The sequence below is a fragment of the Melopsittacus undulatus genome, chromosome 20, assembly GCF_012275295.1.
Source record: "Melopsittacus undulatus isolate bMelUnd1 chromosome 20, bMelUnd1.mat.Z, whole genome shotgun sequence".
NCBI lineage: Eukaryota > Metazoa > Chordata > Aves > Psittaciformes > Psittaculidae > Melopsittacus > Melopsittacus undulatus.
Window position 1 is genome coordinate 963504 of NC_047546.1, and position 19987 is coordinate 983490.

The window sequence follows — 19987 nt, forward strand, 5'->3', positions numbered from 1 at the left end:
AAGCCCTGCCCCAGGGCCGAAACATTGCAGGAGGCTGTGGGGGGGCCCCAGGACAGCAGCGGGGGTGAATACTGAGGGCAGGAGCAGCGCAGGGGCTGGTGCTGCCCCATGGCCCCAGCCCTGCCGCCGGCACCCACAGGATCCATTCCCACTTTGGTTTTTCACCAATGGGGTTTTTATCCTTGTTTCATTTCATTGAAAGCAGCCCCAGAAGATGCTGAGACTCAGCCTCTGTTTTACTGTCGAGGACCCAAACCTCTTCCCCAGGGGCAAAAACTCAGGCCTGGGCTGGACGCGGCTGGCACGGAGCCGTGCCGGGAGAGGGAGGCCCGTGGCCATCACATGATGCCATTGGTGAGGTACTGGAAGCCATCGTAGAGCTTGGTGGTGATGGAGCGCATGCTGCCGTCCACCATCTGGTCAATGAGCAGCTGCAGCTGCTCCTCCGTCATGTTCATGTGGAACCGCTCCTTCAGGTTGCGGATGGTGGAGGAGCCGTGGAAACAGGGGAGCTGCGACCCTGCGGGGAAGGGGACAAGGCTGAGCCATGGGGGGAACCCTGCTGCTGGCTCCAAGGCTGGTTTGTGGCACAGGGACCCCCTGCTACTGCCACAACCCCCATCCCCTGGCTGTGGTTTAGGCTTCCCTGGCCCACAGCGGTGCTCAACCATCACCACAGGCAGGCTGCTGGCACAGCACCGGTACCCCCACACCCCATGGGCAGCCCAGACCCAGCCGTGGCACCGCGGGGGCCTCTGGTTCCCTTCACCTTGCTGCATGATCTCCACAATCTGCACAACTTTGTCCATGTGCTTCCGGGCCGCGATGAGACCCTGCAGCATCAGCATCTTGTAGTAATTGAACATGTCCCCGTCCAGGCCACCCATCACCTGGAAGGGAAAGGATGTGTGGATGGAAGGCAGTGGATGGAGAGACTTTAGGATTAGGGAATGCCCCAAGCAGATGGAGGCCATTGGGAGGGAACAGTGGGAACCCACAAAGCAAACAGAGCTCCTCCAGCTTCCAGCTGGGCCACAGGAGCTGCTTGGCTGAGGCTGTGGAGCTGGCCAAGGACCACAATGGGTGCCAAGGGTTCGCCTGTGGCACTGACACTGTGGGATCGCCCCCCTGCTCACTTACATCCACAAATTCCGTGGTGAGCTTGAAGGCAGATGTCTCGAAGCCAAGATTCCTGGGGGAGCTAGAAAGGATGAACCCGAAATCAATGTGGATGATGTGTCCATCTGCATCCAGCAGGATGTTACCGTTGTGCCTGTGTGGGAGAGGGAAAACGTTCCCTTAAAGTCTGCAGGCGTGAGCCTGGATCCACCTGCGGAGGCAAGGACAGGCTGATGGATCTCAGCAGGAGAGCCAAGTGCAGTGCAGGGCCCCACCTGTCCTTGACCTGCAGGAGGTAGCACACGAGGCAGTAACCAGCACAGCTCTGCACAAAGTTCCTCTGGGCTGTCAGGAAGGACTCCGTGTTGTAACTGCCGTGTTCCTGCAGGAAGTAATCGAGCAGCGAGAGCAGGGATTGCTTCTTGATCTGGTGGATGGAGACCGCGTTCACCACGGGCTCGATCATGCCGCTGTCGGCAGAGATGACGAGGATCTTGTATGGCTTGATCCAGAGCGGGACCCGCTCCTGCTCCCAGATGGACTGTGGGGAAGAGAGAGAATCCCTCAGGGATCTGGGAGCCCCTTGCGGCCGCAGCCCCCGGGGGGGCTCCGCTCCCGGCTCACCTGCAGCTGCTTGAGGACCTGGAAGGCGAGCAGCTCCTGCCGCAGGTCATCCCCGCACTTGACGATGACGGAGAGCAGGCGCCAGGAAGGCAGGTGGCCATAGGGGGACCCTTCCCGGATCCTCCTGCAAGGATGGGAGCGCAGGGAAAGGGAGGGTGGGCAGTGAGCAGCCGGGAAGCCTCCGGTCAGGGGCAGCCGGACCTGCACCCGGAGCCCTCACCTAACTACAGAGCGAATCCCACCTGAGCCACAAACCCCCTCCGAGGGCAGCAGAAGGGAATTCACTCCCCCCAGAACCCCCTGCCCCTCCGTCAACCATGTGGGCAAGGCTCACCCCACACTGACAGAGCCCAGAGGCTTCTCTTGCTCAAGGAGAATGCCTGTAAATACCTGGTAAAGCTCCTCAGAGCCTAACCCAGGAGCTGTTCATTGTCTCCCTCCTCTGCTGCTCACTGCCCTGAGCCCACAATCCCCCCCCGGGGACGAGCAGCTGCCCTGCGTTCAGGGGCTCTGCAGCCTCTGCAGTGCCCAATTCCAGCCCTACCGGACTTTCTCCTGCCAGGGCTCCTTCAGGGCGACAGCAGACGGGTCCTCAGGGTCCCTCCTGAAGGAGGTGGGAGTGTGAGCCAACTGCTCCGAGAGCCGCCGCCTGCGAGACAGAGCTGGTGAGCAGTGAAACCCATGCCAAGGGGGAGAGCAGCAGCACCAAACACACCCGGAGAACCATGGCATAGGCAGGGTTGGAAAGGAGCTTGAGAACATCCAGTTCCAACCCCTGCCATGGGCAGGGACACCTCACACTAAACCAGGGCACCCAAGGCTCTGTCCAGCCTGGCCTTGAACACTGCCAGGGATGGAGCATTCACAGCCTCCCTGGGCAACCCATTCCAGTGCCTCAGCACCTGAACAGGAAACAATTTCCTCCTTAGATCCAATCTAAACCTCCCCTGTTTCAGTCTGAACCCGTTACCCCTTGTCCTGTCACTGCAGTCCCTAATGAAGAGTCCATCCCAGCATCCCTGTAGCCCCTTCAGACACTGGAAGCTGCTCTGAGCTCTCCATGCAGCTTCTCTGCTCCAGCCTGAACAGCCCCAACTTTCTCAGCCTGGCTCCATACAGGAGCTGCTCCAGCCCCTGAGCATCCTCGTGGCCTCCTGGGGCCTTGTTCCAACAGCTCCATGTCCTTTTGATGCTGAGGGCACCAGAACTGCCCCCAGTGCTGCAAGTGGGGTCTCAGCAGAGCAGAGTAGTGGGGAAACCACCCACAGCCAGCAGAGGTCCAAAGCTCATGGGTTCACCCCAAACCCTGAGCCACATCCAGAACTCCACTGGCAGGAAAGAAGCCAGGGGCTGAAGGGGGAGGGCTGCTCCAGCTCTAAGGTGCCTCTGCTTCGGGCTGTTATAAACCTCCACTGTGCAGAGCTTGCACAGCCCCTCCTGGACCTGTGCCGATCGTTTTCCTCTGTGGACCTAACAGAGGAATTCCACACACCTGAACTCATCGCCCACCCCAATGGAGCCGGTGCCTGGGCTGCTCTCACGCCGGCCTCACCTGATGTCTCCAGCAGCGATGAACACGGGCTCCCTGCTCTCCTGGCTGGTGATGCTGTCTACAGAGAACTGGGAGATGTTGTCACAGCTGTTGGTGTGGATCTCTGGCAGCTGAGAAGGGAAAGGTGCGAGAGGTGGGACATGGGGCTACTGAAACCGATTCCCATTCCAGGCCGGAGCAGGCAGATCCTGGCTGCATTTCACAGCACAAGCAAGGGACAAAGCCTGCCCGGTCCCCCCCAGCCTCACCTCCACTTGCAGCTCCACGATGTCATCCACAGACCAGGCCTCGTCGTCGTTGTCGTAGTTGGGGACGGTGGTGAAGCTGCTGGTCCTCTGCTCGTGCGTGATCCCACACTCGGGCAGGTTCTCGGCCGAGCGCGTGCTCCGGATGCGGTTCTCAGGGATGCGGGCGGGCACATTCGCTGTGTCGAAATTGTCACATTCAAGTACTTCAACGTAGATTAAATAGGGAGCCTGAAGGAAGCAAACACAAGGGCAGGGTCACTGCAAGCACCGGGAGGCAGCAGAACCCTCTCTGCTCTTGCAGCCTGGGTGCTTTGTCTTTTTTGGGGGCAAAACCAAGCGTTTCAGTACAGGTGGAGCAGCTGCCATGGCTGCTGCAGTGATGCTGTAGAGGACAAACACCCTGAGGGGTACTCCTGCCCCATGGCCTCAGCCCTGGCAGCGATACCACAACCCCTGGCACACGCAGGCAAAGGCAAAGAGAGGCAGTGCCAAGGTCACAACTCCACCTCCCATCCTGTACCTTGTCCTTGGAGTTGAGGACGACGGCTTGGGTGTGGGGCACCCGCACCACGTGGTGGTCGAAGCCGGCCGTGGGGAGCCAGGCGCGGGCCGGCAGCTTGTGGTTGAGCAGCGAGAGCTCCGAGATGAGCCGCTGTGTCTTCTGCTCTTTGGTGGGCAGCGTGGCCAAGCGCTTCCCGATGGCGATCAGGGACTTGATGAATTCCCTCTCCGGGGCCAGGCGGACAGGCTGAGGAAGGAGGAGAGGGGAGAAGGTTACAGAGGGTTGGCAGGATGCTGCAGCTCTGCCATCGGGCTCTGGAAGCACCGGGATAAGCTCCTGATGAAGAGGCTCTTCCCGTCTCCCCCTGCTCTGGATGCAGCGCATCACCCGGAAGCAGAGCACGCCAGGATCTCCAAGCACTTTTGTGCTGTCCAGAATCCTCCCTGAGCCTGGAGCTGGAGTCTCCTCCCCAGCACAGGCCCCGGAGCCAGCAGAGGGAGCGCATCCCGGCCCCGCGCTGGCCTCTGCCTCATCCTCATCCCAAAGCCTCCCACATGGCTCAATCCAACCATTCTGCAAAGATCAAACTTGGCCCCAGGAGCCTCCCCGCACCCCGAGCCGGGCTCTGCTCCCCTGGCTCAAGCCTTCAAATCAGACCAACAAACCATTGCAGCCGATTTTGCCCTTTGAAATGCAGAATTAAACTTGCAAAGTGCTCACTGTACAATCATGCCAGGAATGCACATGCAGAAAGCTACAGTGTGAGAGAAGGAAGCAAAGGAAAACGTCGGAGAGCCAGGAACGGCTGCGCAGCAAAAGAAAGGGATGGTAAAGGAGAAGGAGATCAGTCTGGTGGTTCCCTTTGGCAAAGGGCTGGGGAAAAAGCGTTTGTATCTGTAGTCCACATCAAAAGTCCTTCCCCACTGACTCGGGGGCAAGCGCTGGCCTCTCCTCAGGCCCTGCTCAGAGCTGTCCCTGGCACAGGAGGGAGCACTTGCTCAGTATCTGAGCCACTGAGATGGTTTTCACCTACCAGGCAGAGGGGAAAGATCCCAAGCCCTGTCCCAGCTGAGGCTCCATCCCCCGATGGGCTGGGAAAGGGCCTGGTCCCGGCTCCTGCCACCCATCCAATGCTTCTTGACCTCCAGCACTGTTTCCATTGCCTGCATTTAATCCAAGTTCTGCAGAAGTAGAGCGAGATTCAAGAGCTGCTCTGCTCCTTCCAATGCTCCTTCCCATTGAACCCTGCTGGCTGCAAGGTCCCTGCTCCTATCAGAGCCTCCTGCTCTTGTGTCGCTGCAGGTTTCCAGGTTTGGCACGCAGTTGATCCTGTCCCCAGAACTGCTCCCTCACCTGCTCTGTGCATCCCTTGTTTCAGTAACTGCATGGCAGAGTCACTGGTGGGGATCTGGGGCTGTGCCCAGGCAGGAAGGTGCCCACGTGCAGGAGCAGATGATGAGCAAAGTCCTCCTGGTCCAGGCCTCCATCAGTGTGTGCACTGCAAGCACAGGCAGCTCTTAAACCCCCTCCTCTCCAGCGATCCCAAAGCATCTCCTGAAGCCTCTCCCCACTGCGCAGCGAGGGGAGCGGAGCCTCCCCAGGCTCCAGGCCCCATTCTGCAGCTCTGATGTTCAAGCTCCAGTTGAAAACCTTCAGGTCGTGGTTCCTCCTGCCAGAAACATGGCCAGGAAATGTCCTCTCCTTCCCATCCTGCCCCCAGGGCTTCCCACCGAGCACTGCTCCACTCCTCCGTGGTAGCAGGGGACTCGGCACGGGAAGGTTTGCATCCGGTTCCAGGGAAGCAGCTTTGGGAAGCAGCCTCGGCTGAACCAGGGCTGTCCCCGTGGCAGGAAACGCGTCCCCAAAGTGCTGCAGAAAGCCCACGGTGCTGGAGCTGGGCTGCAGGGAGCTGCTGCTGTCCTGGCTCATGAACGCCACAGTCCTGACGCCAAGCAAAGAGAGGACAGGAGATGCTCTTCCCTTATCCTGAAGGATCCTTCTGTTGCTTGCACCCAGGGGAGCTCTGAGCATCTCACCAACCAGAGGGGTTCATGTGGGACACTTTCCAGCCTCAGTTGCCAAAGTGGTTTCTGCTGTTCTACCTACCTTTACCTTGCTGTCCCAGCCTCTTCTCCATTCACACCATCACCATCAGTCTTTTCAGAGCTTCATAAAGCAAAATCTTGGCCACCCCCCATTCCTGCTGCCTGTGGTCATTCACACCTAGTCCAGGTTGGAAACTACTCAGCAGTGCAGAGCTGCTTTGGTTTAGCTGCCTGCCATGAGGATTTCAGCATCAGCGCTGACAGCCAATACCTGGCATGGTTTAATAAATGCTGTTCCTGTTGAGCTCAGTGCAGGGACCTGCAGCAGGTTTCCAGATTGGGCAGAAATGCTTGCAAAGAGCCCCATCTGCCATGGAAAACCAAGCCTGGAAGAAAAGGTCTCCTGGTGCAGGCGGACAGGACCAGGCTCTCACAACCACCCAGCCCTGGGTGACTGAGACGGGTGGCATGGTCAAGGTGGCAACAGCAGCACTGCAGCTAGAGAGCTTTGAGGACACTTGTGCAATGCCCTGGGACTGAGGAGGCTGCAGATGCTCTACCAATGCTGAGTGTAAAAATGGCCCTGGATGGAGAGATGCTTGGCTTGGACGAGCAGGAAGGATTACAAATAAAGTAACTTACCCAAAGTTGTGTGGCAAAGTGGGCCCGAGAGCCTGGTGTCCTACCTCCCACCCAAGCACCAGCACCCACAGCTGCCCGAGCATCCTACCATCCCATTTATCAACACCTGAATGGAGTCTGCACTGGGATGAACGTGGGGGTAAAAGCCTTGTGGCTGGTGTATGTACATGACCACAGCATCAACACTCCTGCTCGCTGTAAAAGGTGCTTCTGAAGGCACAGCAGGACCCCACAGGAGCTGGGTACATGTCAACTAACTCTTTCTATAGGCTAAAAAGGATGGAGTTCACCACCAAACCCTGGCCTGGAGGATGGGGACTACGCAAGGCACCTCTGCCCAGGTACGTGGTTTTGATCATGGACTACATATGCAACGTGTGAAAGCCCACTGGGAATCCCAGACACAGAGCACACACCCGTCACTGGGCAAAGACACAGATGAGGAAGATGCTATTGATTGCACAAAAAAATTAACAATAATAATTAAAACAAAAGGCTCATTTTAAAAGAAACCCTCTCGGGTCCGATTGTGAGACTGGAGTTTAACACACAGAACAGGGGGGGGGAAATGATTCGTGGAAGAAGCAAATGAAATCCCATCCGGCAGAGAACTTTTTAGGTGATATTCAAGGAAACAGCATTTCCTCTTTTTCATCTGTGGATGCTGCCATGCAAAGGCCGCTGACTGCTCCCACTGCAATGGGCAGCAGTAACCGCATCCCTCCCCTGCCTCGCAGTGTGAGGGTTTCTCTCTTATTTTAGGGGGGGAAGAGCACCCAGAGCCCCCCAGCCCCTTGGGGGGGGGTTTGCTTTATTTTAGCCAAACCACTGCAAATTTCTGCTGCTGTTTCACAAGCAGGAAAGGTTGAGCTGAAGCCAGCACCACGCACGAGCAGTGGCAACAGGGGAACACTGGTGGGGGGGGGATGCTGGGCTCAATGCTGCTCGTGGTGCTTTGGTTGCAGAGAGGAAATGCTGCTGCGGTGGGGGGAGGCAGGCAGCCCGGGCACAGCACGGAACGGGCCACTTACAGGACACACTGACTTATCGAGACTTTCCGTACTGGAGGAGAGCTCCTGGGAAACGGGGGGGGGGGGGGGAGGGGGGCCGTTTTGGGGGGGGGGTGTTTGTTTGAAAGGAGAGGAAGAGGGGGAGAAAAAGCAAGAGTTTAACTCCACATTCATAATGGTCACTTTCCATTTCATTTGCTTCCCTCCCAGTCCCCCCCCATACCCACCCCCCCCTTCGTGATGTCGCTGCCTTTTACCCTTGGATAGGAAACGGCCCCTAAAGTGCCATAGGATGCTTCCACAGTAATGGGATCTAAACCAGAGCCTGCTCAGGCTGAGGCCACTTGTGGTGGTACCAAACAAGGAGCAGGGCTCACTGGCAGAGCCCTAAATGTCTATAAACACCCCCCCCCCCCGCCCCGAGTTTCCCATTTACATTATAGAATAGTCAGGGCTGGAAAGGACCTTAAGATCATCAAGTTCCAACCCCCATCCTTTAAAATACTCTTCTACCCCAGAAGTGAAACTCAGTCTTCAGCTCTGGCTTTCTTGGCTCAAAACAGCTGCAGAGATGGGAGCTGGCAGCAATGCCTATGGTGATACCTGCCCTGGGACCAGCCTCTCTCATCAACAAAGCCACTTTATTTTCCCCCCACCCCAGACTCTAATTTAGCCTCTAATTTCAGCAGGTAACATGAACACCATGGCAACGGTCCTAAAACTTCCCCCCCCCCAGCAGTGAAACTCTTTCCAAGTTGATGGGCCATTTCTCATGGGCAGAGGGGTTATTTTATGAGGTGTTATCCCTGTGCAGCCAAACCCTTTGTGCCAGGAGCCACCAACCACAGCTCCCTGCAGCCACTGAGAGCCACCCTGGCAGGGACTCCACCAGCAGCCAGGTTAGCACAGCAAGGGAACAAGTGCTACCGCAGCAAAGCACCTTTGCCAGCACTGCTGAAGGTGCAGTTGCAGAGGTAAAAGGCCAATGCTCCTCCACACCCCAACTGGCAGAGGCAGGGCAGGGCCATGGGCTAGAAAGTGAAAGATCAGAGGCAGACCCGCTGCGCACCCTAAAAAGCAGCTTTCAAATGCAGGGGCTGCCTGCAAGGGCACAAACCCTGACAGAGTGCAGGCATGTCCAGATCTGCACATCCACCCTCAGTGCTGCTCCCCGGATAACGCTGATGCTGCTGGCAGAACCAAAGCACTTCCTCCATCACCCCCCTCATGTGATGGCACTGGAGGAGCTGCTGTTCCCAGCCTGGGTTCAGAGCTCATGAGTCAATTAGCAGCTTCCTAATTAAAGTGGGTTTTTTTACTTGACCAGTAAAACCAGTTCAGACAAAGGCTTCTGCTTGCAGGGAGACGCGAGGCTGCCCAGCTCCTCCACCATCAGCCCTGCTCTGAGCAGGCTCTGGCTCCCATTGAAAGCACTGCTTTCAATCCACTTGGTCACACAAATAAAGAGCTGGTTTTCCCCCTTCCTGCTCTGTGTATTTGGAACCTTCACTGACCCAAGAGATGAACCACTCCTCTCCGGGCAGGCAGCGCTTTCTTCTCCCTGCCTCTGAGGCTTCAGGAGTTAACCCACAGGTGGGAGGCAGAGCAGGGTATGGGAACGTCCTCCCTGTTTCACCCCAGTGCAAAGTCTCAGCTATAAAGTTGACGCCATCTGCCCCAGGATGAACATTTCTGCCCCCACATCCCAGACTCCTCAGCATCGCCGGTGCTGCCACGCTGGCAGGGACAGTGGGGTCACATCCTGAAGCTCACAGGGCACAGCAAAGTGCTGCTCATCGGTGACTGCTGCGCACCCCAGCCTGCAGACAGGGCAGCTGGGGAGTGACACAGCTCACACCCACCTTCACCTCAGAGTCGTGGGGTTTTGGTTTTGAGGAGTGTTCCCCAAAAGCCACAGCCCTGTGAGACACACCGAGAGCAGCAGCACATCCCAGGCACGTTCAGCACCAAACCCACCCATTCAGCCAAGCCCTGGATGGACTGGGGGGGAGGCAGAGCCATCCTAGAGAGGCAGGGATCCAAGCAGTGGTTAAGGTGCTGCTGCCACTGCTCAGCGAGGGGGAAGCCAAGCAGAGGCAAAGGCATTTGCATGCTGCAAAGGCAGCACAACCTGTTCGTGCACCAAATCCCCCGGGGGGAAGCCTCAGTTGCTGCACCTTTACAGCAAATCCTGTTGGCTTTAGAGAGGAGGCATCATTAAAAACCAAGCACCCAAAGCCAGCGAGGCTTCACTTCTGCACAGCGAGGCAAAATGAAGGTGATGTGACAGCAAGGTGCTTTCTCTGCTCCAAGTCCTGCTCCACCTCACTCCAACAGGTACCTGTCAGGTCAGGCTGTTTCTGGTAGCTTTGCCCTGCCATGACTGTTGTACTGCAGCTTAAGCTGTTGCTCTGCCCTGGGTGAGGTTTCCTTTGCAGGTTGCTGCCTGCAGCCCTGCCAAAATCCCTGGGGAGCTGGACACCACATCCCAGCTTCTGCCCAACAAGGTCCCATCAGCCACCAAACCCAACACCACCACGTTTCTGCCCTATGGGACCAACTGAACAGGCCCTGGTAGGACCGCCTCATACTGCAGACAGCAAGGGACCACTCTTAAAGGTTTAGCACTTAAATAGGCAAGAAAGTATGATTCTAGAGCACTAACGTGTCCCCAGTGCTGGCACCGCTCTGGGGCAGCACCGTGGGTTGCTGCATCTGCAGCATGGCCTCAGCCCGTCCCTACTCTGGCATCCCACACAGCCAAGGGCACCTGGCCACATCTCAGACCATCTCCTATAACAACACCCTTGACAGTGCTGCCCTGCTCTCCAGCACGAGCATCACCTTACAGCTAATTCATCCTCTGCAGGTCTCAGGTTGCTCATGAGATTTGATCCCTGGGAAGTCTCTCGTTTGAGAACGTCTGGGCATGAGCTAAAGGCTGCTCCCAGCACGACACCATTCACCCATCTGTGGCTTTCCTGGATGAGCAATCTGTAGATTAAAGTCTCTTAAACCAGATTAAAAAAGTGAATTCCAGAATTCAATGGAATCGATGCTTGACCTTCCCAGAAGGATTTCCAACAGGAGGCACTGACATCCAGCACTTCAAACACTCCAGCTCCAGGAAGCCAGGAAAGTTCTTGCGGCACCTTGAGCATCTCTGTTGCTGGGCCACATGCAAGCAGCTTGCCCAGCCTCTGGATCAAAACCTACTGCAGACATTGCCAAGAGCAACCCTTTTTCATCCATCATTCATGTGAAGCTCTGGTTTCCGTCACTGAAGCAGCTGCAGCCGGGGTGAGCAGAGACCTCAGTGCTCTCCCTCAGCCGGTTGTTTTCCACCGAGCAGGCGATGGGCAGACATGAAAGATTCATTTACATCAGCAAAGGCCCCAGACCCAGCTCGGAGCAGGGAGCAGGACAGGGTGGGTTTGACTCAAAACCAGCCTGTCCCAGTGCCGCTTCACACCTCCGAAACCTCCTGGATCCTCATCCAAAGGAGCCTTCTCCAAGCCTGGCAGACAGGCAGGAGATCATGCGGCCCCTTCCAAGAGCCTACACACAGCACGGAGCCAAAGGAAAGGGGGGATCTCAGGCAAGGCAGGAAAGCCAAGAAACACTTCACTGTTCCGAAAAGGGTCACGAGATCCCAGATGTCCAGAGGGAGCCGTGGGGAAGTTGGCTTTGAAGGTCTTGTCCACACAAGGCACAGGAATGACCCAGCAAAGGAGCTGTGTGGAGCCCAGCTGAGCTCCCCTGGGGCAGGAGCCTCTGGTGCTGTGGTTTCTGGAGCCACCCTTGCTGCAGAAGGGAACCAGCTCAGCCTGCTGAGCTCTGGAAGAGGCATTGCTCTCCTCTGGTTCGGGTAGCACCAGCTCCCCACCTCCATCCCACTCAGCACCACTATCTCAGCCCTGCATTTCTCACCATCCCAGTCTAAAACCCATCAAAACAAAACAGTACAACAAATAAAGCTCCGTTTCCAGCTCTTTCCCTCCAGCCTTTGTGTCCCCGCCCTGAAGGATGCTGCTCATCCTTCTGCTCCCTAAGCCCGTGCCAGCAGATGTGCACCTTCTTTGGGAGAAATCCTGCTCCAGCAAAACCACTCCCCCCATCTCACAGCGTGCTCTGATACCAGAGCATCTTTGTGCTGAGGACTCTTCAATGCTTCCAAATGAACTTGCAGAGCCTGGGGGAGCTGTTTGGGTTTGGGAGACACGGAACATGCACGTTCACCTGTTTAACTGCCCTTTGTTTGGCATGAAACTGTGTTAGCACCCAGGCCTTAAACTGGAAGTGTCCCCTCCACACAGCCCAGCCCCTCCAGCAGGGAAAGTCTGGCTTTCCACAGCCTTGGAGCTACAAAAAGATGAGAGAAATCCAAAGCAGAGCTCGGCACAGGGCAGGAGCCACAGACAAACCCCAAGGCTGCAGCTCTTGGCCCCACAGCCAGCAGGGCTGGCTCATGTTGGCCAGGGCACCGGGACAGCGGCGCTGCTGGGTTCATCTGCTCTCCCCCTGCTCCTGGCTGCCCTTTCTGGTTGCAAACAAACTTCATCATTGCTAAATCTGAACAAGTCGGCACAAGGAGGAAATCAGATTTCCAGCAGCTATCAGATGGCTGCAGATTGTGAAACAGACACCAGCTGAGTTGCCCAAACCGTGGGGGAACTCTGCAGTGTAAGAAGCGACTCAGTCCTCCTGACCCAGCTTTCTACCTTGAAGCCACCGAATGCCACCCTTTCCCCTCACACAAAAACCATCCCCCTCTGGAATCCCACCACCCTCAGGTGCATCCCACTGCTCTGTGTCAGTTTACTTAGGGACACAGGAATGAGAATCTCAACCATTTGCAGCAAGGAGGACAAAACCACTCCATGGAAAAGGATGAGAACCAACCACATGAGCACAGCCCTGGGGGCATCCCTTCCCAGGGCAGGCTGAGCCTTGGAGAGCCCCAGCATTACCTCTTCCTCGCTCTCAACTTTGGGATTGCTGGCTGTGCGCTTCAGATTGCTGCTCAGGCTGATGGTAACGGTAGCGTCCGACTTGGACCTCTGGTGAGTCCTTTTGGAAGGAGACAGCCCCGTATCAGGCGCTGGGCTCAGCGATGGCAGCTCCCTCTTCTTGTAAGCTGGCTTCAACTCGTCCGACAGGATGAGCTTCCGCAGCTTGGTCCCGCGGGAGTGTCGCTGAGTGGAGATGTGCATGTCCGAGGAGTAGGCGCCCAGCAGCAGGGCACACTGCAGGGAGAAGTTGATGCTCTGCCGGCAGCGGTGCACGATGTAGGGCTTGATGGCATCTCCCACATCCTCATCCATGTGAATGTACATATTGAGCAGCTGGGGCAGGTAGAAGTCCACTTCTTCGTTCCTAAAGCAGAACAATCTATTCCCAATGTAAGCCTGCACACCAGGTTCCTTTGAATTGTACAAGTATGAAATGGCCATGGAGATATCAAAGAGTTTGGATTCAAAGAGCCGGAGGAGCCAGGACTGCTTGGCAGAGTTATTCTTCTGCCGCTTCCGAGCAGTTTTCACCGTGTTGGCCGTGCTCTCATCCTCCTCCTGGATCTTAGAGGCCGTGCCAGGTGGATCATCCAAGCACCTGATTTCACAGCCCTCCCCAATGTCTCCATTGACCAAGTCCATGGTGGCCCGCGGGGTGCCCTCTGTCCCCCTGCCTCGGGCCGGCTTTGCTGAGCTGTCCGAGGAGATGCCATGCATCAACTTCACCTTCTCCAGGACCTCTTCACAAGCTTTCTTTGCCACCTCGGGGTCGATGACCGCCAGCTCCCCAACACCCTCCGTGATGACGCTGAGAGCCGTCCCCCCATTCCCTTGGGGTGCTGGATCCAGGGCTGTCCTTCGGGCTGGCTCTGCAACAGGGTCTCCCATAGCAGTGGCGGGGCTGCACGCTTCAGAGCTGAAAAGGAAACAAAGAAGACAAAAATGAAAGAGTCAGGGACACAATCTGCTTCCAGCCCCAAGGTGGGAAAACAGGAATGCGTGCTGGGATACACCTCAAGGGAAACCAAGAGGTTTGGTGCAAACCTGTTCCAAAAGCCTTTATCTAGAGAGGAAAGGTGCCCCAGGAAAACATAGGTGATGCTAAGCTGGTCCCACTGGCTTTGAAAGGTCTTCTTGAAGCCCTTTCCACTGAGACTTGAAAGAGCTCTGTGAGCATCTATCAGCCATTACACTGAATTTCCCCGTTACCATGACGATAAAAAAATCGAGCAAGTCAAAAAGAGAAAGAGAGGGAAAATAAGAGAAAAAAACCCCAAACCAAGAACACCCCCCAGCCCCCGGCTACTTTATGCTCTGCATCCCAAAGGCATCTTGTAATGCTTGGGATCAGCAGGACACAGGCCGGGTGGAGCTGGTGCCTGCTTTTTGCCACCCAACATGAAGTTTATGTCCTTTCCTCAGCTTTTGCTCATTCAACCTCCCCTCAGATGGAGGGTGAGAGCACAACCCCTCACTGGTGCTGGGCACGAGGCAAGCAGAGCCAGGGCAAGAACCAAGTTTGGTGGAAGAAGGTCCCTGTTTGCAGAGTCCAGACCCTCCTGCCCAGGTTCCGAGTCCTCACCAGGGATGAGCACTTCACTGCGTTTAGGAAGCAGCCAAATGAGGGGCTGCCACACTTCCTGGCTTCCCAGCCCCATGAAAAGAGCAGTGGGGCATTTCTGTGGATACCCAGCAAGAATAAAGGCAGCCAGCGCCAAGGGAAACCATCCTCTAAAAATAAAAGAAGGCCTTCTATTCAATGGAACATCATTACTGCAGCTCTGACTGCTTCCCTTCACTGCTCACACACTACAACAAGACAGCTCGTGATCAGCAGAAGGGCACAATGCCTTTTCCAAATGGTAAGTACTGCAAGCACATTGCCAATTCCCTCCTGCTTTTCACATCCAGCACGGGGGGAAAAGGACTGTCTTTGGAAAAGAAGCTTATGGAACCATTTTCTGCCTGCCTGCTCCCCCCCCCCAGCAACCCCCAGCTCCTGCTTTGCCCACAGAGGGGCCTGCAGTAAGGTATTTCCCTGTTAATGTAATGACCTGGTTTTACCTGTTTAGTTTAGAAGTGACTGCAGCTCCCAGTGTGGGAGAAAGGGGCAAGGAACCCAATGGGGTTTCTTTCTACATCACCCAAGCGAGTACAAATGAGGTTGGTGGGTCCAGATGTGAGCACCACTTCCCAGAGACCAGTTTCCTCCTCTTGTTTTCAAAGCTCTTAAGCTCTAACCATGCAGTATAAAAAAGCCTGACCAAAGTTCAGGAGTCTGAACCGATATGAATAGCATCTTTCACCCCGTCTGCATGGCAGCAATACACAGTTCTCCTCTGTGCTTGCCATTCCCTTCGGTACAAATCCTGCGTGCTTCAAATACTTGTGGTCATTAGATCCTAAAGAGCCTGTGAGCTGAAGGAAGTTGTTTTTCCTCCTCCATAGGCCCGGCCTTTCCCCACAAAAGCCCAGACAATCTGATTTCTAAATCCACACCACACCGCCAAGGAGGGGGGATCTGAAGAGGCATGGAGCAGAGCTGGCTCCAAGGAGGAGGGGCACAGAGCTTTGCTCATGCCAGCACTCCTGGGGTGCTTCAACCATTCCCATCGAGACAACCGGCATGACAAGCTGATGAGAGATAAGAGATCAGCAGTGGCATCCAAGGGAGTCCCAGACACAGCCACGTAGCCACACGCTGCTGCATCCCAGGCGGCTCAGTCAGTCGCCAGCAAAGGGCCTGCCAAGCATCAACCAGTTTATCCTCTGCAGGGAAATGCCTTTGACATCCTCCTTGCTGGGCTGGAGAGGGAGGAAAAGTGCCAAGGAGCTGCTGAACCTCGCTCCTGTAACCACACACGAGTGAAGCCTGGAGCTGTGTGGGCAATGCTGGACATTAAACCTCTTCCAGACCCTCAGGAAGGCTGGATCCAACCTGCCCTTCTCACACATGACTCCATGAGCAGAGCCTCTCCCACCACCACTCCAAGCTTCCCAATCCTTTGGCCACCTTCACCAGAAGGGTCCCCTCTGCAGCAGAGGAGCCAGACTTGCAGCCATTGCGTGGGTTAAACTTGGATTAAGGAACTGCACAAGATAAACCCACCCCCGGGGTTACCTCTGCACCACAGGCAGGCAGGACCCTCAGTGCTGTGCCTGTTACCAACCAAGGCACTGCTGCTTTTGGAAGTCGTGTTATTTGGCTCCTCAGCCCCCCCACCAGCACTCACACAGCCCCCTTCTCCACTGACATCCTGGTAATGGGGCCTGCTCAGAGCCCACCACAGACACGTCTCCATTCCCAGTGCTCCCCAAGATCCCAGGGAGGGAATGCTCTCCCTGCATCCCGCACCTCTCTGCACCATTTGGTGATTCACATCCCCATTTGTTAACACACCCCAACGTGCTCTTTACCTCTTGAGGCTCAGCATAACTCCCCTATTCCAAGCGGCTGGTCCCAGCAGGGATGAAAACCCCATCAGCTGCACACAATGAAGCAATCCAGGCTGGAAAACAGGCTGAGCTGAAGCCGTGTGGTTCATCCTCCACCCACAGCCATAACGGGCCAAGTTTCTCTCTGGTGAACAGCCCTGAAGTTGGTGATTAAATAGGAAATAATGGGAAGCCCCTGGCAGCACGGAAACTACCCATGAAGCAGCTGCATGGCAGAGCAGGGACTTGAGAGGACAATTCCTTCAGGAAGGGACAAAAGCAGAGGGAGATCTCCGGGAACAGCGCTGTGGCTTTACAGGAAAAAGCAAAGTCTTGCTCCTGCCTGACTTGAATAAGAAATATTAGCGCTGGCAAACAACCAGGAGGACAGGATGAAGCTTCTCCAAGACATCTGGACTCTATTATGCTGCATTACTTTTTGTTTTGCTCAGCACTGACGGCCTTCAACATCTTACTGTGCCTTCGAGAAGGCCACAGGAGTTGGGATGGGGGCAGAAAACATCAGAGCAGGGCTGGAAGAGGATGCACCGCCAGGGCCCCTTGCTAGGGTACATGGGGAGCCCCTGCTTCTCGCAGCGCCCTCCTGGACCTGCTGCAAACAGAACCACTCCATGCATCTTAGGAGGTGACAACGTACAGGTTGGGGAAACTGAGGCACAAAGGGATGGTTCACATGGGGGATGTGGGCAGCACGGCCCAAGTGAGGCCAAATCATTCTCCCTGGGGGATGCTGCCCCAGGAAGTCCAAAATGCCCTTCCAGGAGTGACTGAGCTCTGACACGGATGGGCTCCCAAATGTTTCACACACTTGGCTGGAGCACATTCAACCTCTGCACAGCACGAGGGTCTCACTCCACTTCACAGAAGGATAAATGACACATTCCAGGCATCCCCGGAGGACAAACTCTGCCCATACACAAGGGCACTGCTGGGGGACGCTTCTCCATGGAGCAGCACTGCTCCTATTTGAAGGCTGCACATCACAAAGAGCAGAGGGAAAACAGAAAGGGTGAATTTGCAGAGAAACAGGCAACAGGATGGGAGGCCAGGGGCTCTGTGAGCACTCTGCTCCATCTCAGCCTTGCCAGGATGCTCCTGCTGGAGGGACTCCTCCGCACCCCACTCCACTCCCACCAGGCTCAGCTTCAAGGCAAGCTGTGTTTGGCCAAGCCCGTGTCCCATCCGTAACGCTGGGGCTCAGGCAGGCAGAAACATGACTCACCCCGAAATCTGCAGTAAAATAAAAGCCACGCTGCAAGAAACACAGCAGGAGAACGACAAATGCAACGTGCTCAAGAACATCTGGATCTGTAAGGGAGAGGCTCCCCCACTTCCCTACTCCAAATCTTCATCGGGAAACTTTGGGGAAGCTTCCCAAGAGCCTCCCCTATGGAGAAATGGAGGGGACCAGAGCACAGCCAGAGCCCCCTTCCCTCATTCCTTTCTCCTCTGCAAATGAGCCCAGAGTTCAATCCAGTGATTTACTTGTAAATTAACTTCCCCTTTGATAAGAAATAAGGGTGGGAGCAGTAAAATCATTCTCACCTCCGAGAGCCGCTGACAAGTGCCCCGGACCTTTGGAAAAGGCTTCTTTCCCTGCAAGAGGCGCCGACTCCACAAGGGAGCTCTCTGCAAACCCACTGCACACATTCCACAGCTTCAGCTCATCAGACACATTACTCACACGGCCACATCCAACCTTTTGTCCTCCTCTCTTGCACCTCTCCACCCTGATGAGCGTTAATTAGAATCTCTGAGCAGGTGTGGACAAACCCTTCCATCCCAACAACCTATTTCTGAGCACACCGAACCCTTAAGCAAGCTGTGCTGGCACAACCACCATGGGAAGTTTCCTCCTCCCAGTGATCACAAGGTGCTTGGAGCCTGATCATTCCCACACTCGTTTCTATATGTAAATTCACTATTTCAAGTCGCTGCTGTTACCCACAGTATTGTCTGAGTCTTTCTCTAAAGCGTGCCTTGAAATAAGCTGTTTCGATGGGAGGAGAAAAGGCAAAGAGCGCACAGCCCCAGCTCAGGCTCCAAGAGCAGCTCCTCTGCCACTGATCCCAGCATGGCCCTGAACAAACCGCCCGTGATTTCAGGAGCACGCAACCAGGGCACGGGCTGCAATCCCTTCAGACTGCCAAGCAAGAAGGAGAGACCATTATCTGTGCTGAGCAGAAGCTGCAGGCTAAACCCCAGCGCTGGGGCTGGCTCTGCACGAGCAGCTCCCTCGGCATCCACACAAGGCAGGCGCTGGTTCGCACAGAGAGCAACGAAACCCCCAAAGGGAGTTCAGACCTTCCGAGGCGCTGAGGAGCCTCTGCTCCTGCATCCAGCGCTGGAAACCGACGCTTCCAGCCACAGCCGGACCCAGGGACTTCCCCACCGGTTAAAGAGAAGCAGGGGACAGCAAAGGCAGTGACCGAACACCACCACCACTGACCGAACACCACCATTACTGACCGAACACCACCATTACTGACCGAACACCACCATTACTGACCGAACACCACCACCACTGACCGAACACCATCACTGACCCGACATGGCCATCACTGACTGAACACCACCATCACTGACTGAACACCATCACTGACCAAACACCATCACTGACCCGACACCATCACTGACCCGACACCATCACTGACCCGACACCATCACTGACCGAACACCATCACTGACCGAACACCCCATTACTGACCGAACACCACCATCACTGACCGAACACCACCATTACTGACCGAACACCACCATCACTGACCCGACACCATCACTGACCCAACACCATCACTGACCCAACACCATCACTGACCCGACACCATCACTGACCCAACACCATCACTGACCCGACACCATCACTGACCCGACACCTCCATCACTTATTGTGCCTGAAGTCACCATGGACTTGAAGCAGGAGTTTCAGGGGGGGGCCAAAGCACCGAGGGCTTCCTGCCCCGTGCAAACCGGAGCCGCTGCTCAGCGCCAACCCCCGAGCACGTTACATAAGATCCCGATCTCCGAGGAGGTATTTTCGGCACCAGATGGCTCCGGGGGGGTGGAAGTGGCGGTGGTGGCAAAGCCTCGTCCGCGGTGACGGCCCCACCGCACCGAGGCCTCTGCACGGGTCCCTGCGGCGCCCACCCAGCCACGGCCCCGGAGCGGTGCCCTCCCCGCCGGTAACGGCCCTCGGGTGCCGGAGGCACCGGGCTGAGCTGCGGTACCTGCTGCAGTTCCATCGCGCACGGCCACGTCTCCGCTCTGGGCCGCCGACAGCCGGGGCAGCGCGGGCGGCTCATCCTGGGCAGCAGCTCCGCGGGGACGCTCGGCGGCCGCTGGGGGAGGACGGAGGGAACAGAACAACGTTCTCTCCCGGCCCGCAGAGCCGCGGCCTCCGGTACCGGCAGGGGCCAGGCCGGCCCCGCGCAGCTCCAGCGGCCCGGCCCAGTGAGGGGCGCGGGCCTGCGCCGGACACTGACGGCCCCGAGCAGGCCCTTCCCTGCCGCCGGCCCACGGTGACGCTGCGGCCGCGGCACGGGGCGGAGCCGCGGGGAGAGGCCCGGAGCTCACCCGGTCCCGGTGCTCACCCGGCGGGTCCGGGAGCGGCGGGGAACGCGCAGGCCCGGGGTGGCCGCGGCACCGCCTGCCGGAGCCTAGCGAGCGCCCCCTGCCGGCTCGGCGGCACCCGTGCACAGCGAGGCGTGGGCGTGGCCTCGGGGCGGATCGTGCCGGGGGGTTGCCCAAAACCGGCGGTTTTAACGTTAAAACGGCGCC

At 56.7% G+C, this 19987-nt stretch overlaps 1 protein-coding gene across 4 annotated transcripts; it reads right to left on the bottom strand.

Moving 5' to 3' along the window:
- Positions 1-218: 218 nt before the first annotated feature.
- On the bottom strand, positions 219-19806 carry PI4KB (phosphatidylinositol 4-kinase beta). 4 transcript variants are annotated; one of them, XM_034071053.1, is made up of 12 exons: positions 16172-16361; positions 12713-13670; positions 7764-7808; positions 4064-4291; positions 3544-3771; positions 3296-3405; positions 2288-2392; positions 1744-1867; positions 1395-1660; positions 1141-1273; positions 770-890; positions 219-520 (listed from the first exon to the last, which is right to left on the bottom strand). In XM_034071053.1, the coding sequence occupies exons 1-12, from the start codon at positions 16297-16299 to the stop codon at positions 339-341; spliced, it is 2628 nt and encodes an 875-aa protein (XP_033926944.1). In that variant the 5' UTR covers positions 16300-16361; the 3' UTR covers positions 219-338. The 4 variants fall into 4 exon arrangements, with proteins under 4 accessions (XP_033926944.1, XP_033926943.1, XP_005140803.1 ...); XM_034071052.1 differs by lacking the exons at positions 7764-7808; positions 16172-16361 and adding an exon at positions 19438-19806; XM_005140746.3 differs by lacking the exons at positions 7764-7808; positions 16172-16361 and adding an exon at positions 17756-17896.
- Between the last annotated feature and the right edge of the window lie 181 nt (positions 19807-19987).

Excerpts from the sequence above, each read along its gene's own strand:
- PI4KB (XM_034071053.1), bottom strand. The coding sequence starts at position 16,299 with ATGAACCACACGGCTTCAGCTCAGCCTGTTTTCCAGCCTGGATTGCTT. Across the intron at positions 4,292-7,763 it reads TCGATAAGTCAGTGTGTCCT|CCTGTCCGCCTGGCCCCGGA; the intron begins GTAAGTGGCCCG and ends CTCCTTCCTCAG. Across the intron at positions 1,868-2,287 it reads CCCTGGCAGGAGAAAGTCCG|GAGGATCCGGGAAGGGTCCC; the intron begins GTAGGGCTGGAA and ends CCATCCTTGCAG.